At 36.9% G+C, this 16,631-nt stretch overlaps 2 protein-coding genes and 1 long non-coding RNA gene across 3 annotated transcripts in view; 2 read left to right on the top strand and 1 right to left on the bottom strand.

The window, feature by feature from the left end:
- Positions 1 to 9,906, top strand: part of LOC137009704 (interferon-induced very large GTPase 1-like) — a 53,729-nt gene extending 43,823 nt beyond the window's left edge. Inside the window, exons 10-12 of the mRNA XM_067372148.1 lie at positions 1,924 to 6,678; positions 8,792 to 8,849; positions 9,590 to 9,906. Coding sequence (XP_067228249.1) covers positions 1,924 to 6,678; positions 8,792 to 8,849; positions 9,590 to 9,906 — 5,130 coding nt within the window. The remainder of the gene's footprint in view (positions 1 to 1,923; positions 6,679 to 8,791; positions 8,850 to 9,589) is intronic.
- The window catches only part of si:rp71-80o10.4 (uncharacterized protein LOC100307105 homolog), a 123,312-nt gene that overhangs the window by 51,130 nt on the left and 55,551 nt on the right, over positions 1 to 16,631 (top strand). The gene's annotated exons all lie outside the window — the stretch shown is intronic.
- The window catches only part of LOC137008706 (uncharacterized), an 86,556-nt gene that overhangs the window by 45,808 nt on the left and 24,117 nt on the right, over positions 1 to 16,631 (bottom strand). The window contains exon 3 of the long non-coding RNA XR_010892803.1: positions 11,632 to 11,759. This is a non-coding gene — a long non-coding RNA (uncharacterized lncRNA). The remainder of the gene's footprint in view (positions 1 to 11,631; positions 11,760 to 16,631) is intronic.

The raw sequence follows: 16,631 nt of genomic DNA, 5'->3' as shown, positions 1-16,631 counted from the left end.
GAGTCTCCTTCAAGGACAGCAAGCAAAGTTTGTTTTACCAGTAACCATTCAGACAGAATGGGCAGGTGAACTTGTGAACAAATAGTTGAAAACATTTGGGATATTGTAAGTACTCAAGTGAACAAAATATATGACATTGGGCTAATGGTTTTTAGATAATTTACTGCAAAAATATTACATATTGCACCTTTAATTTCTTTACAATTTATTTTAACACTCAATCGTGGAAGTTTGATGGGTGATAACTTCTGACAACATTAAATCCAGGAGAGAATACAATTCTAGAGAAAAAAAAAGCATGTTTGATTTACTGCACACAGAACAAGTTTGAGTGCGCGCAGACAGTATCTGAGCGAAAGGAAATAACACCACAGAAACCGACTCGGATGAACTATAACAAGAAGAAAGCTGTGTGTGCTGCAGTCATAGAGGTTCTTGATTCTCTGATGACTTTTTATTGGTTAAAATGAATGGAGAGTAGCCTATCTAGTGAACCCGAGCGCACACCGGATTTCATTGCATTGAGATGCACGTCCTGGAAACGGGAAGCCTCGGTTGCCGCTTACGTTAGCCGCTTTTCCACCATTGGAACGGATCCAATTGTGTTTCCAATGGAGCCTGCATGGCATGGCATAATTACAAACCGTTCTTGGACCGGAATTCTCATGCAGGTAGAATCATGCTGGTAGAATACGTGAATTAACGTCAGCATACAGGATTGGTCACTGATCTGTTGCCTGGCTGCCAGTTTCTCTCTAGCTGGCTAAGCCCTCTATTTGAGCGATTTAAACTCAAATCAACAATAAAATTAAAAGAAATATCTGATCATCCTCCATAACGTGGTCATATTTACATCTCATTTCATCAGTAACCCGAGGCATCGACTGAAGCTTTTGTATTACATTCCAAAGAGCAGCCGATATCAGCACCACAGTAAAAAATGAAACCGTAACTGTATCAGCTGGCCCGAATCACCACGGAATGAACATTTACGCAATGAGAACCATTCTGTCATGTATGCTCTAAGACCTGCAGGTAAGATCCAAGTGCAGCTTTAATAAGGGCAATCCAAAATCGTAGTACAGCCAGGAAAGAGTCCAAATCCATAAATACAGTCCATACATAAAACAAGAAAACAAAAACCAAAACAGAGTGCACAGTAAAACAGGTGGCAATAGATCAAACCTAGATACCAAAAGCAGAAACAAACTCAGTATAAATAGACAGACACTAATAACATAACTCAAGAACATAAGACAGCTGGGTGCAATGAAATGATAACGAGTCCGGGAAGTGGGTTATGGAAAATGGAGTCCGAGATAGTGAGGCAATATTCCGGGGTGGAGTGCCCTCTGGTGGCTAACCAGGGCACTTCAACTGGTGATCATGACACATTCGTCCCGATGGTGGAAACGCGCCTATTGTCACTCATCACATAATGAACTCTAAAACGCAAAGATAATGACAGCACACAAGGCTACACACAACACGTGAAATAATCAAACCAATAAGTCTTAAAACGACTGTCGCATTGCGACAGTCGCGTGCAGCATGCATCAGTGTAACAAATTAACGTCAGAGTAACAAATCAACAATTTTTTTAATCCTTTTAAGTGATCAGATATCTGGGGCCCCCTCATGGCTACGCCACTGATTTGAGCACTCATTTTCAGTTTTGGGCTGATATATCATGCATCTGTGAGCACCTCAAAAGATCAAATGATCTCAGACTCATCTTGAAAGATCCCACAAACTGACAGCATTCAGACCACTCAGAGTCCTCTTTAAGTCCACTTATATTATTATTATTATTTGGTTTAGTTTATTTTTTGGTTTAGTTTATATAAGGTGTAGTTGTACAATATTTGAAACCACCATTTAAAACGTTTTTACATTTCATTGTGTTCATGTATTTATTAACAGAGAGATGAAACTTGCCAAAAGCCAAAGTTTGGACCAAAGCGCAAAGAAGAGTTAAACAAACTCTACCATAGACTAGACTTGACACAAAGTCTTCAAGATGAAATAAGAACAGCAGACATTCTTCAAATCACCAAGTCTTCATTTCAGGAGCCACGGGAAGAGAATGAACTGGTGAACTCATTCCTAAAAAAGCTGATAAACATGGACTACAGAGCAAGATACACAGTCATAAAACAAAGAAAAAAATACCACCAAGGAACACTTACTACTAAGAAAGAATGTGAGAAAGAGGGTGCAAACTACAACCCTGAAGAAAATCACCCTGATATTCACCCAATGGATGTTCAGATGGCCGTGTTTCATTGTGCTGATGGTTTCCTGAAGCAGCTGATGGTGACTAAACTCTCACAGTGTCAGTATTCACTGCCTCTGCTTGTTCCTGATCCATTCACACAACAGATTGAGTTTCCTCTCTGGACATTTAGACAAATCAACAAGAGCTGGAAGAAGAAGAACACCAACAATGAGATCATCAGTCAAACTCAACCGGTCTACAAAACTGAGACTCCAATGGTGGCTTTCTTCAGGTTTGGCTCAGTGTCTTCATCTAAGTCTCAGCTGATGAACGGCCTCATCAATGAGAAACACCAGATGTTCTTCCACAGGAACTGCTCAGGCAGCAGCAGAACCAGATTACTGATGGATGGAGTGGTGGAGATCGCCTGGTACTGCCCTTCTGGGAAAAAGACGGATTTATTTGATGACTGTGTTGCTTTCTGTAATCTTCATGGTAATGCAGCAGACAATGAGAAACAATTTGAGATTCTGACCAGTATGTCTACAGTAAATGTCCTCTTCTTACCTGATTTTGGACAGAAGAACCAGAACCAGGGTTTGGTGAGATCACTCTTTAAATCTCCTCAACCTCTCATTTGTCTGCTCACTGACAATGACTCTGATGAAACTGAACTGGGGGATGGAAAATTCGTAGTTGGTCTTTTGGACAAAAACCAATCTGATGTTTCTAATCAGATAAGGGAGATGATCAGAGTGAGTTTTACTGAGCAGAAAAAGACCTTCAAACTTGAAGATGTGACCGAACACACAGGAATCAGAGTAGATGAGGAGGATCCAGAGTGTCGGAGAGGAAAAGAGGCAGCGGTCCAGATCATGGGATTACTGAGAGGAAAAGATCCATCAACAGTGAAGGAAACAAACCTGCCCTGTCAGGGGAAACTGTGGCATGACTGGTGTAAAATCAACAAAGAGCTGCGTCATCTAGAAGGAGAAAATCTAGAAGATGACAAAAATACCAAACAGAAGAACATGAGAGAAATAAGAGAAAAGCAAGTGGCCAAAGGATTGAGTGAGTTTATGAGGACATTTATTGATAAAATGAAATCGAAGAGAGAAAATGAAAAAACCTATTTCCTCAGATGGATGATGAACCTGTTGGATGACTTCACTTCAGAGAAGCTCTGTGGACTTCACAAGGAATATGGTGTGAAATGGAATAAAGTCTTAGAATTGAAAAAGGCTCCTGATGAACTACTAAGGACTGAACAAGCAAACCTTGAAAACATAACAGAGCAAATCAATAAAACAAACTTTGGCTTGGAGCACATCCTGAGAGAATTTGGTCAGATCTATGAATCGTGGTCAACTGTGATGAAGAACAAGAAAGACAATCTGCAGTTTGACTTTTGTTCTCTCTCAAGTATTGCAGCAGAGATGATGATCTCTGGATTTCCAATGGAGCTGATGGATGGAGATGCTGCTCATGTTCCTCTCACATGGGTCACTGCTGTTCTAGATGAACTTGTTAAGAAACTGGGAGACCAGAAAGTCTTTGTACTGTCAATTTTAGGGATTCAGAGCTCTGGGAAATCCACCATGTTGAATGCCATGTTTGGACTGCAGTTTGCCGTCAGTGCTGGCAGATGCACCAGAGGAGCTTTCATGCAGCTGGTCAAAGTGTCAGAAGAGATGAAAACAGAGCTGAAGTTTGACTACATTCTGGTTGTTGATACTGAAGGACTTCGAGCACCAGAACTGGCTGGAAGGTCAACAACATCTCGTGACAATGAAATGGCCACATTTGTTGTTGGTCTTGGAAATATGACCCTGATCAACATCTTTGGAGAAAACCCATCTGAGATGCAGGACATTCTTCAGATTGTTGTTCAGGCCTTCATGAGGATGAAGAATGTCAGATTGAACCCGAGCTGCATGTTTGTGCATCAGAATGTCTCAGATATCACAGCTGGAGAGAAAAACATGGAGGGAAGGAGAAAACTGCAGGAGAAATTGGATGAAATGACAAAAATTGCTGCTAAAGAGGAAGTCTGTGATGCAGAAGGATTCAGGGATGTGATTGAGTTTGATGTACAGAAAGATGTGAAGTATTTTGCTCAGCTCTGGGAGGGCAGCCCACCCATGGCACCACCAAACCCAAACTACTGCGAGAACATTCAAGAACTGAAGGAAACTATTCTAACACATGCTTCAAAATCTGATGGCATAATGCTGACACACCTGAGAGACCGTGTTCAAGATCTCTGGGAGGCTTTGCTTAATGAACAATTTGTGTTCAGCTTCAAAAATTCTCTGGAAATCGCAACATACAAGAAACTAGAGACTGAATACAGCAAGTGGACCTGGAGCCTTCGGAGCGCCATGCTGGAAATTGAAAACAAGCTTCACAACAAAATAGAAAATAAAGCAATTCATGATGTTGAGGAAACTGATCTTCAAACAGAACTAAATGCAAAAAGTGAAGAATTGAAAAAGACAATGTCTGATTTCTTTAAGAAAGACAGAGACGCAGCTGTACTGAATCAGTGGAAAGGTTTCTTTGAGGTAAAGATCCAACAGCTTCAAGAAAACATTGTGAGAGAAACTAAGAGGAAATTAAATGGAGTTCTTCAGCAGCGTCACCTGAAGAAAGAGATGGATGATCAGAGGATACATCATGAAAACACACTCTTTGAAAAGAGCAAAGAACTTGCCTTAAAATTCAAAGAACAAGCAAATAATGAAAAGTTCTTGAAATCACAGTTTGATTCCTTTTGGAAACAACAGACAACTGAGATCATCAGAGATGCTCCTTTAGTCAAAGATATTGACATATTAGGAGATGTGAAAAAGATCCTCATTCAGACTTATGCAAGTCTTCCTAAAGACTGTATAAAAATGAGCAGTAAGCACAAAGATATGATCTGTTTGTCAAGCTATTCAGAATATGTGAAGTTAAAGACATCCAGTGGAATTGCAGCACCTTTGAAAAATGCGTACAAACGAGGTAAAGAGATGATTGGTCTTGTTTTATCTAAAGAGGATGAATACCAGATACAATCCTTAATCACAGACATTGCTGAACACACAGATAAAATATTTCAGTCATATAACATTGCAAAGATGGGCTACAACAACAGCTGCATTCAACAACTTGTAGATCACATAAAGGCAAGAATAACAAAGCATGAGGAAGGGCCAAAAGTGAAATATGTGTTCAAGAGTGAATTCTTCATGGATCTGGTACTTTTCATGTGTCAAAGAGCAAACAAGACATTCACTGACCAACACACAATGTTCAGGGAAGCCAATGATCCTGTTCTCTATTCTGAGAGGAAGAGTGAAGAATACTACAAGATATTCCAGAAATACTGTCAAGGAGCAACATCAACTGCTGTTTTTGGTGAATTTGTTTGTAATAAACTTAAAGAGTCCATTCAGCAGAATATCTACAAAAAAACTGCCAGAGATTTGGCAGATGAAATGACGACAAACTGTGAATCACTAAATGGGAACCGATCAAACCTGGAGAAACACATCCTGAGGAGACTGGCAGAAAAACAGGATTTCAAAGCGTGCTTGACCTACATTAACAATCCCAGAGAACACTTCAAGAATTTTATCAGAGATGAAGTCAGTCAGTACATCAGTGAAAGATTTGAAGATAGTGTTCGACCCAAGATGGAAAACAGCATTAAACTGCTGGAGCAGAAGATCACAAACGCAGCACATGAATCCACCAAACACGTTAAAGAGATCAATGGAGATGCTGATTCATGGTTGATTCATTTCACACAACAGCTCTCAGATGTGCTGGTATTCTCTCTAAATGACCTCACTGGAGTGAATCTCGATGATGTTGAAGTCAGCTTCCTAGAAGACATGATAATGAAAGAACTTCCTTCTATAATGTCTGCCATATGCAGTAAATACAGCACAGAAACTTTTCCAGCAAAGCTGGAACACAGAGACAGACCAGATGAGCTTCTGATCAATCACTTCTGTCAGTGCTGTTGGGTTCAGTGTCCTTTCTGTGCAGCCATCTGCACAAACACAATCGAAGGCCATACTGGAGATCACAGTGTTCCTTTCCATCGTTGCAATGGACTGAATGGGTGGATTTACAGAGGAACAACAAACCTAGCTATCAACATCTGTACATCATCAGTAGCCAGTGATGGATCTTTCTTTCCAAATAGCTCAGATGATACAGTCCTCTTTAAGGAATACAGAAAAGGGGGTCCTAAATATGCTTCATGGAGTATCACCCCAGATCTCTCTGAGCTGCCGTACTGGAAGTGGTTTGTGTGCAGATTCCAGGAAGATCTGGAAAAGCACTATGGAAAGACCTTTCAGGGGAGTGGCAAGATTCCAGCTGAATGGAGAAAATACTCTCAAGAGGAAGCTATTGAGAGTCTGGATAATTATTATAATAAATATAAAAATAATAATAATTTAGAGGCAAGATAAAGAATAAGGATCCTGATACACAAGACACAGTTTGAAATGAATTTATTTTTCACACTTATTTGACTGTGGCAAAAACTAAATTTAGCATATTAAAACTCCTTAGAAAAGAAGGTGTTCACAGAATAGATGCAAAGGTTTAAAGATAGTTTTTTTTATTGTTATTTTTTATTTGTTCTTAATTTGATCATAATGCAACCAAAAATTTAAAAACAAATTAGTAAACTGGAGTTATCACAATCTCTAATACTGGTTTATGTGATTAATTTAGCTTTTTGCTTAACTGATTTTGTGTTGTATATTCTATTTTACACTAACTGCTTATTATTCTAACAAATAAAGGAAATGTTTAACTGTTATAACAGTGAGACTTTAATAAGAACAATCACACAGGAAAATCATACTATATGTGACTATTTTTCCTCTACCTGAATAAAAATATAGTTAAAGTATAAGATAAAAAAATAACTCTAATAAGATGTGTTTTGGCTTTTTTAACATCCCAATTTCATCTCAATGGCTAATTTTGAATACATGCTGTAGAATGATTTAATTATAGTATACAATGAGGGAACTGCCAAGGCTAACCAGCCTGTGACAAAAAATCCTATTTTTAATGTCTAAATTTCCTCAATTCAATCAAATCAGACCTTCCACAGATAATTTATTTTAAACTTAAAATTCTATCATCATCAACCTCACCCTTGAGTCCCTACAGAAGGATTTATTATCAAAATGTCAAATATTCTTTTCTATAAAATGATGTTAGATTAGACATGTTAGATGCTTCACAAAACCTTTGGTTTTAAAGGGTTAGTTCACCCAAAAATGAAAATTCTGTCATTAATTACTCACCCTCATGTCGTTCCACACCCGTAAGACCTTCGTTCATCTTCAGAACACAAATTAAGATATTTTTGATGAAGTCCGATGGCTCAGAGAGGCTTCCATTGACAGCAAGATAATTTACACTTTCAATGCCCAGAAAGCTACTAAAGACACATTTAAAACAGTTCATGTGACTACATTGGTTCAACCTTAATGTTATGAAGTGACGAGAATACTTTATACAACAATGTCTAGTGAAGGGTAATTTTAAAACACTGGTTCATGAAGCTTTGAAGCTTTACCAATCTTCTGTTACAGATCAGTGGTTCAGAGCAAAGTCACATGATTTCAGTAAATGAGGCTTTGTTACGTCATAAGTGGCTGCGTCCCAAATGATGTCCTTTACCATTTTAGGTTATAGAAGGTGCTTGCGATCGCCCCATTTGTGGCCGCTATGCGTCCTTGATGCGCACTTCTGCTGAGCCCGCAAGTATGCGAGCTACGCAGAGGACTTGTACCCGGCAATCAAAGCGACTTTAGTAGCTTTCTTGGCATTGAAAGTGTTAATTATCTTACTGGCAATGGAGGCCTTTCTGAGCCATCTGATTTCATCAAAAATATCTTAATTTATGTTCTGAAGATGAACGAAGGTCTTACAGGTGTGTATCGACATGAGGGTGAGTAATTAATGACAGAATTTTCATTTTTGGGTGAACTGACCCTTTAAGTTCTTAAACTCTTCAAACTTTAATTTTTATATTTCCAACATTTATTTTCCACTGGCACAATGCATTACTGTGATTTTATTGAAATGGTTATAATTGTATTTTGTTCATTGATGAAATATGGTTAACATGGTAAATCTGTATATTCTATTGAAGTTCAGCTATGAAATGTAATGAAACCTAAATAAAGCTGTTGATATGAAGCAATAATTTGTGTTATTGAATATATAACAGTAAAATTAAAATAATAATAATAAAAATAATAGTATAATGCTGTACTTTATTTTAGAGTATGCTTAAAACTACTGTAGTTATTTTTACGGTAATTTTATTGTGGTATGAAATACAGCAACTACTGGATAATTGTTGCCAGTAAGTTACTGTTAACTTGACAAAAAAGATTTTACAGTGTACCCAAATCCTATGTGTGACAATATGTGTGTGCTATGTGTTTCCTGGCCAAATTCCCTCCATTGGCCCTTACCAATCATGGCCTCCTAATAATCCCCATCCATTGAATTGTCTCTTTCACTCTCTCTCCTCTCCACATACAGCTGGTGTGTGGTGAGCGCACTGGCGCCGTTGTACTGTGGCTGCTGTTGCATCATCCAAGTGAATGAGGAGATACCCCTGATATGATTGCAAAGCACTTTGGGTGTACAGTGTTACATATGAAAGTTTTCCCAAGATCTTTAAAAAACGAAAGTTGTCAGGACTCTTCTTAAGAAGAGCATCCTGAAAAAAAATCAGTTTTCAACAGACATACACTATATTGCCAAAAGTATTGGGACACCCGTCCAAATCATCAAATTCAGGTGTTCCAATCACTTCCATGGCCACAGGTGTATAAAATCAATCACCTAGGCATGCAGACTGCTTCTACAAACATTTGTGAAAGAATGGGTCGCTCTCAGGAGCTCAGTGAATTCAAGTGTGGTACCGTGATAGATTGCCACCTGTGCAATAAGTCCATTTGTGAGATTTCCTCACCACTAAATATTTCATAGTCAACTGTTAGTGGTATCATAACAAAAGTGGAAGCAATTGGGAACAACAGAAACTTAGCCACGAAGTGTGAGGCCACGTAAAATCACAGAGCAGGGTCAGTGCATGCTGAGTCGCCAACTTTCTGCAGAGTCAACAGCTACAGACCTCCAAACTTCGTGTGGCCTTCAGATTAGCTCAAGATCAGTGCATAGAGAGCTTCATGGAATGGGTTTCCATGGCCGAGCAGCTGCATCCAAGCCTTACATCACCAAGTGCAATGCAAAGCGTCGGATGCAGTGGTGTAAAGCACACCGTCACTGGACTCTAGAGCAGTGGAGACGTGTTCTCTGGAGTGCATTTTTTAGGCATTGCTGCTGTTGATGACATTAAAGATGAGATTGAGTCACTCAGGGTTTCTGAAGGGGGAAACCTCGCCATCTCTATTCACATCAATCACATCAAACCCTCAGGTTTTGGTTACCCGTCTCAAAGGCTCTTCAAAGGAAGCAATAGCACAACAATCCCAGAGAATACTTCAAGAGTTTCATCAGAGATTAAATCAGTCAGTTCATCACTGAAAGATTCAAAGACAGTGTTTGACCTGCTGGAGCAAAAGATCACAAACGCAGCACAAGAATCCATTGAACAGGTTACAAAGACTGATGGAGATGCTGATTTGTGATTGATTCATTTCACACAACAGCTCTCTGATGTGCTGGTATTCTCTCTAAATGACCTCACTGAAGTGAATCTTGAGGATGTTGAATTCAGCTTTCTAGAAGATGTGATAAAGAAAGAACTTCCTTCAATAATGTCTGACATAGACAGTGAATTCAGTACAGAAACTTTTCCTGTAAAGCTGGAACACACAGACAGACCAGATGAGCTTCTGATTGATCACCTCTGTCAGTGCTGTTGGGTTCAGTGTCCTTTCTGAGCAGCCATCTGCACAAACATAATCAAAGTCCATACTGGAGATCATTTTCATCGTAATATTGGACTGAATGGATGGAGTTATAATGAAACAACATCAGCAGTAGCCAGTGATAGATCTTTCTATCCAAACAGCTCAGATGATACAGTCCTCTGGAAGGAATACGGAATAGGAGGTCCTGAATATGCTTCATGGAGTATCACCCCAGATCTCTCTGAGCTGCCGTACTGGAAGTGGTTTGTGTGCAGATTCCAGGAAGATCTGGAAAAGATCTATTAAAAAAACTATAAGGGGCCCGGCGAGATTCCAGATGAATGGAGAAATTACTCTTTAAAAAAAAAAAAAAAGCTACTAAGAGTCTGGATAAATATATTTAATGAAGCAATTAACAAGGATTCTGATACACAATACACATCTGAAATGAGATTATGTCCATACTTCAGTGAATGTGGATAATGAACTAAATATAGCATAATGAAACTGCTCAAAAGAAGTAATTAATAGAATAGATTCAAAATTTAAAAGAAAAATATAATCAATGTGTTTTGTTCTGCACTGCAGTAACTGATCTATACTTAAAGACAGATAATGTTTGAAGAATATACCAAATATATACATTTTTATTTCATGAATTTACTTTCACACTAGTTTGTCTCCTGTCGATGTATTGCAAAATGTATTATACTGCTCTACAAATGTCACTTATTATTTTTTCATATAAAATAATAGCAATGTTTTAGAAAATCAAATTTAAATAATTTTGTAGTTTGACAATGAACACTCTGCAAAACACAGCTATACAGGACTGGTCAAAACAGATGAAGAAACATATTCAGACATTCAGAGAAACACAAAGCTGAAGAAAACACTCCTCTCCCTCCACTCACAGCTCTCACAGAACACGAGACAAATAGACGAGACAGTACAAATGCAAACATTTCTTGAAATAATATTTTCTAAATGTTCAGGTTCTTCCTCAGTCTTTATTCCCCATGGTTTCTCAACAGAAATTCAAAGTTAATTATGCCAATTGTATTGGTAACTGTATTGAATAGCAGGGCACATTGTAACGCAGTGTTACAACAATCCCTATCTGCGCAACTGGAATTATAAACCTGGTTAGTGTCTTCTGCAAGTAAGTTAAGCATTAAAAAATGCTTAAAAAATCTAAACTGCTAAATAACAGATTGAAGAGTAAAATAATATCAGATTTGTCTATATAAATAAACCAAAAATATAGATGGAAATTTTACTTAAAGTTTACTTTTGCTATTGTTATATAAATGTTCAGTGATATCTCCCAAAGTTTTTGGGAGATTTTTGCAGTTTTTTCTCTATATATTGTCAATATGGTAAATACACGAAGATTCATCATGTTAGCATATGTGGAAGTATTTAAAACATGTGTGTTACTACTAACCCTGAGGAAGCTTGAACATGAACACTATCTTCTGTGTTTGTTTCTTCCTGTACCTGTGTATTCCTGAATAAATGGGCTGAGAATAATGCCAGACATATTGGACCCCCTGCAGTGTGCACACCGCTCCAACAGGTCCGCCTCGGATGCCATTGCTGCTTCCTTCCATATTTCTCTCTCTCATCTGGAAGATAAGGATACATACATTAGGATGCTATTTATCGATCCATCTCAATAAATAGCATCTTGCTCATTGACATCTGATTCTTTCACATCAGTTTGACATTCTGATTTACTAGCTCTCAATGTAAGCCAGATTTAACCATCATTCATAGTTTCAGATCTTGTGAATGATGAGGGATGAGTTAAAGACTCAAACAGGAGTTCATTGGTATGTTCCTCATTACATTTTTCTTCTCCAATAACGTATTTGTCCATTTTGATCCCTAAATTTACAAAAAAATAATTGCTACAGATACTGTTGGGATTCTGCCAAAGCGTGCACTTGTAAGTGTTCATTAACTGTGTAATTGTGTCAGTACAGTAGGTCTGTGCATGTCTGCAAATAATACATGATCACCAAAATAATTGTATATGTCAAAAAAAACAAACAAACAAAAAACACATTATAGTATATATAATTTTAATTTTAATGCAAAAATAAATTGTAAAACTGAAATTTATTTTATAAATTCACATTTAAAAAAATAAATGTGTGATGGGCTGCATGTTGAGAACCACTGCAATAAAATCTCATATCAAACATTCAATGGCAAGCGAACAGATTTAAAGTGCAACTACACCATAAGTGTGAGATCATTTCAAAATGCTTCTTATAATGAGAATTCAAAAATATGTTTGTAATTACTTTTTCCTTTTTTTTGTGATTGTTTTATTGGATGTCGTAAAATAATCATGCCAATAAAATACTTCAAAATTGAAAGCGAAAGTGTTTTAAGCTTGCTTCAGGGTGTAGACGTGGTGGCCGTGATTGAAGCTTGGCCAACCCTGCCCTGTTGTGCAAGCATTTTGACTAGCTTACTTTTCTCTGCTTAACTATGACACTGGCACAAAGGTCATGTGCACACTTCAGCTGAACTAAGTTGTCACTTCACCTCTTAATATGGAAAAAATTACAAGCCTTAAGATGCCTTTAATAAGTGGACATGGCAAAACTGCAAGAGCGTACTTGGCGAAGCAGCTTTGCAAGCATAAGCAAAACAATTCGGGCCATCCACACAGAACTAGATTTTGCTTTTAAAAAACACAAGACACAGGGCAGTGGAATGAAAACAGAAAAAAAAAAATCATTCTCAGTTAAAATTTTGTAAGTCCAAAAGTATTTTTCTTAAGCTCTTTTAATATTTTTATTATCCCAAATATTAAACCAATTATATAAGACTATGTTGTGAGAGTCCTACAAATGAACTGACAGAGAGAGACGAGTGAGATCAAAGGGTAAGGAGACTGTTTACTAGTTAGTTGAGCCAGAAGATTCATTTTAAAGTTATTAAAGTTTTTAAAGGCTGGTCAGAGACCTCAGAGCTTTACCACTTAATTAATATCAATAACGTTAAATGATGGATGCTCTGCTTTCGGGCAAATTGCTTAAAATTAGCAGTATGCCAGACATATTGGACCCCCTGCAGTGTGCACACCGCTCCAACAGGTCCGCCTAGGATGCCATTGCTGCTGCCTTCCATATTTCTCTCTCTCATCTGGAAGATAAGGATACATACATTAGGATGCTATTTATCGATCCATCTCAATAAATAGCATCTTGCTCATTGACATCTGATTCTTTCACATCAGTTTGACATTCTGATTTACTAGCTCTCAATGTAAGCCAGATTTAACCATCATTCATAGTTTCAGATCTTGTGACTGTTGGGATTCTGCCAAAGCGTGCACTTGTAAGTGTTCATTAACTGTGTAATTGTGTCAGTACAGTAGGTCTGTGCATGTCTGCAAATAATATATGATCAACAAAATAACTATGTCAAAAAAAAGCAAACAAACAAAAAACACATTATAGTTCAAACTTATATTTGTTTAATGAATTTTAATTTTAATGCAAAAATAAATTGTAAAACTGAAATTTTATAAATTCACATTTAAAAAAATAAATTTGTGATGGGCTGCATGTTGAGAACCACTGCTATAAAATCTCATATCAAACATTCAATGGCAAGCGAACAGATTTAAAGTGCAACTACACCATAAGTGTGAGATCATTTCATAATCCTTCTTATAATGAGAATTCAAAAATATGTAATTACTTTTTCCTTTTTTTTTGTGATTGTTTTATTGGATGTCGTAAAATAATCATGCCAATAAAATACTTCAAAATTGAAAGCGAAAATGTTTTAAGTTTGCTTCAGGGTGTAGACGTGGTGGCCGTGATTGAAACTTGGCCAACCCTGCCCTGTTGTTAAAAAGCTGTTAAAGCATTTTAACTGCATTAACAGCTTACTTTTCTCTGCTTAACTATGACACTGGCACAAAGGTCACACTGTGCACACTTCAGCTGAACTAAGTTGTCACTTCACCTCTTAATATGGAAAAAATTACAAGCCTAAAGATGCCTATAATAAGTGGACATGGCAACACTGCAAGAGCGTACTTGGCGAAGAAGCTTTGCAAGCATAAGCAAAATTCAATGGCAATTCAGGCCATTCACACAGAACTACATTTTGCTTTTAAAAAACACAAGACGCAGGGCAGTGGAATGAAAACAACAGATATTAAAAACTAAATTATACTAAAACAAATACAAATGAAAAGTAATGATTTTCAAAAGATAAAAACTAAATCAAAACTATTTTAACCATTAAAACTGACTAAAAAAAATTGAAATTAAGAACAATACAAAACAAGATAAAAAGAAATATAGCTGCAAGGATCGATGATGGGTCCAAGCCCCAGTGACATCGACACCCCGGTGGCTTTAGGGCAGCTGTGCATGGTGGGCAATATGCATTTAAAGCGGGTAAATGTAAAAGGACTATGTCAAAGTTGATTGAATATGCCACATTTACTGCAGCAGCTGGTGCCACTATGACCATGAACCACAACAGCCACATCCATGAGATCGTTTGAATTTAGATTCATTTCATGCCATAGGTTGTCACAGGTCACTTTCAAATGAGTGTGAAGTAAGCATTCTCAATTAAAGGTTTTAAAGGCTGGTCGGAGACCTCAGAGCTTTACCACTTAATTAATATCAGTAACGTTAAATGATGGATGCTCTGCTTTCAGGCAAATTGCTTAAAATTATTGAAACTTTAGAGTGATTAAGAAGCACGGATAGATGCACATTAAGAACCGGGAGGTGCTTGATGGTTTAAAAACCTAATCAGCATTCACAAAAAACGCTCAGCTGCCTGTCTCCATGCATGAAAGTAACTTTAACGTTACCGAAATGTGTTCCGTTTCATGGCGTCTGAATGGTCAAATACACCAAATTACATAAGAAAACACCCATCTTGCCAAGTATTCACAAACACAGTCAGTTTTGTCTTAAGTGCACGTAAACAAGTCAGAACGTGAAAACAGACGTGCATCATTCATATTAATATTAGTATCTCATGATAGATCCATACATTCTGCTGTCATCTGTCATGAATCAAACAGAGAGAAAATCTATCACTGCTCTCAACTAACAGTTAAATAACATTTTAAATAGCATTTAAAGGAGTCATTGTATGTTTAAATTCATAAAGTAAATAGATTTTTTGTGCATTGCATATATCTGTCTGTTTTACTTGTCTATGCTTTTATTTTTATTATTATATTATTATTTATTTTTTAAATCCAGTTGGTAATGCTCTCATTGTCTTTTTTAGGAAAGATATTTTTTTTTAAATAATCTTTCACAATGATTTGTAAATGTTATTGAGTCATGTTACAATGGTAAGTGCTTTCAATTTTGTATATTATTTCTTAAGGATTTATGTATTGTTTTAGTCTGCACCATCATACTACAGACAACTGCTGGTGTAATTATGCAGATGAAAGACGAATTTTGATTCCAAAGCAATACATGCAAATATGAGGTTAGTTTCCTTAATATATTACATGAGCAAAAATTATGCTAAAAGTATTGACTTTTCTGTGTTTTATGTTGTACTACAGTTAATCATTAATCTTTTTCTCATAATCTCTTAAGCATGGCAGGAAAAACAGACAATTTAGAGAAGGTATGTAATGAGTTCTACGCCCCTGCTTGGCAGAAAAAGGATCTTGTAAAAAGGAGACTTCTCTCAAAAATTAAAATTCTCTGTTCGTGTACTCATTCTCATGCTGTCTCAGATATATTTGACTTTCTTTCTTCAGATGTACACAAACTAAGATTTTTAGAAAAACATTCAGTTTCTGTCATTCCATATAATGCAAGTGTATGGGACCCTCAAAGTTGACACTTAAAAAACCCACACAAAGTGAACAGCGGTAACTCACATGACGCGAGTTGATGAATCAATGTGTTCTGAACTGAAACGATATTTAAAAATATTTTTAAAATATTTTAAACTTTTTACGTTTATAACATTCACTTTCAGTTACTGGTTATACACGGGTTAGTGAGATTGTTGTCAAGCGTGACACAAGTGCATTCTGAAGCTCAAACGAGAAGTGATGCGGGAAAAGATGTGTTAGATGTGTTTTAGTACTTTTATGGATCTTGAGAGAGGAAATGTCATTGCTTCCTATGCAGGCCTCACTAAGCCAAAATATCTTAATCTGTGTTCTGAAGATTAACAAAAGTCTTACGGGTGTGGAACAATATGAGGGTGAGTAATAAATGACAGAATTTTCATTTTTGGGTGAACTAACCCTTTAAGTATCTGCTGGACTTTGCAAGTCATTATTATTATTATTATTATTATTATATAACTTGACCTTTTGAGATTTGATTGGGAGAATTTTTGGTGTACATATTTTTATATAGCTACTGGTTTTATCAAAATAACTTTGTAATGTCTTGTCTTTGCCTTTTATTACATTTACATTTAGTCATTTAGCAGACGCTTTTATCCAAAGCGACTTACAAATGAGA

The sequence above is a fragment of the Chanodichthys erythropterus genome, chromosome 20 (assembly GCF_024489055.1).
Source record: "Chanodichthys erythropterus isolate Z2021 chromosome 20, ASM2448905v1, whole genome shotgun sequence".
NCBI classification, from domain to species: Eukaryota; Metazoa; Chordata; class Actinopteri; order Cypriniformes; family Xenocyprididae; genus Chanodichthys; species Chanodichthys erythropterus.
The sequence above is the reverse complement of the archived record's forward strand: the minus strand, read 5'-3'. Positions and strand labels throughout refer to the sequence as shown.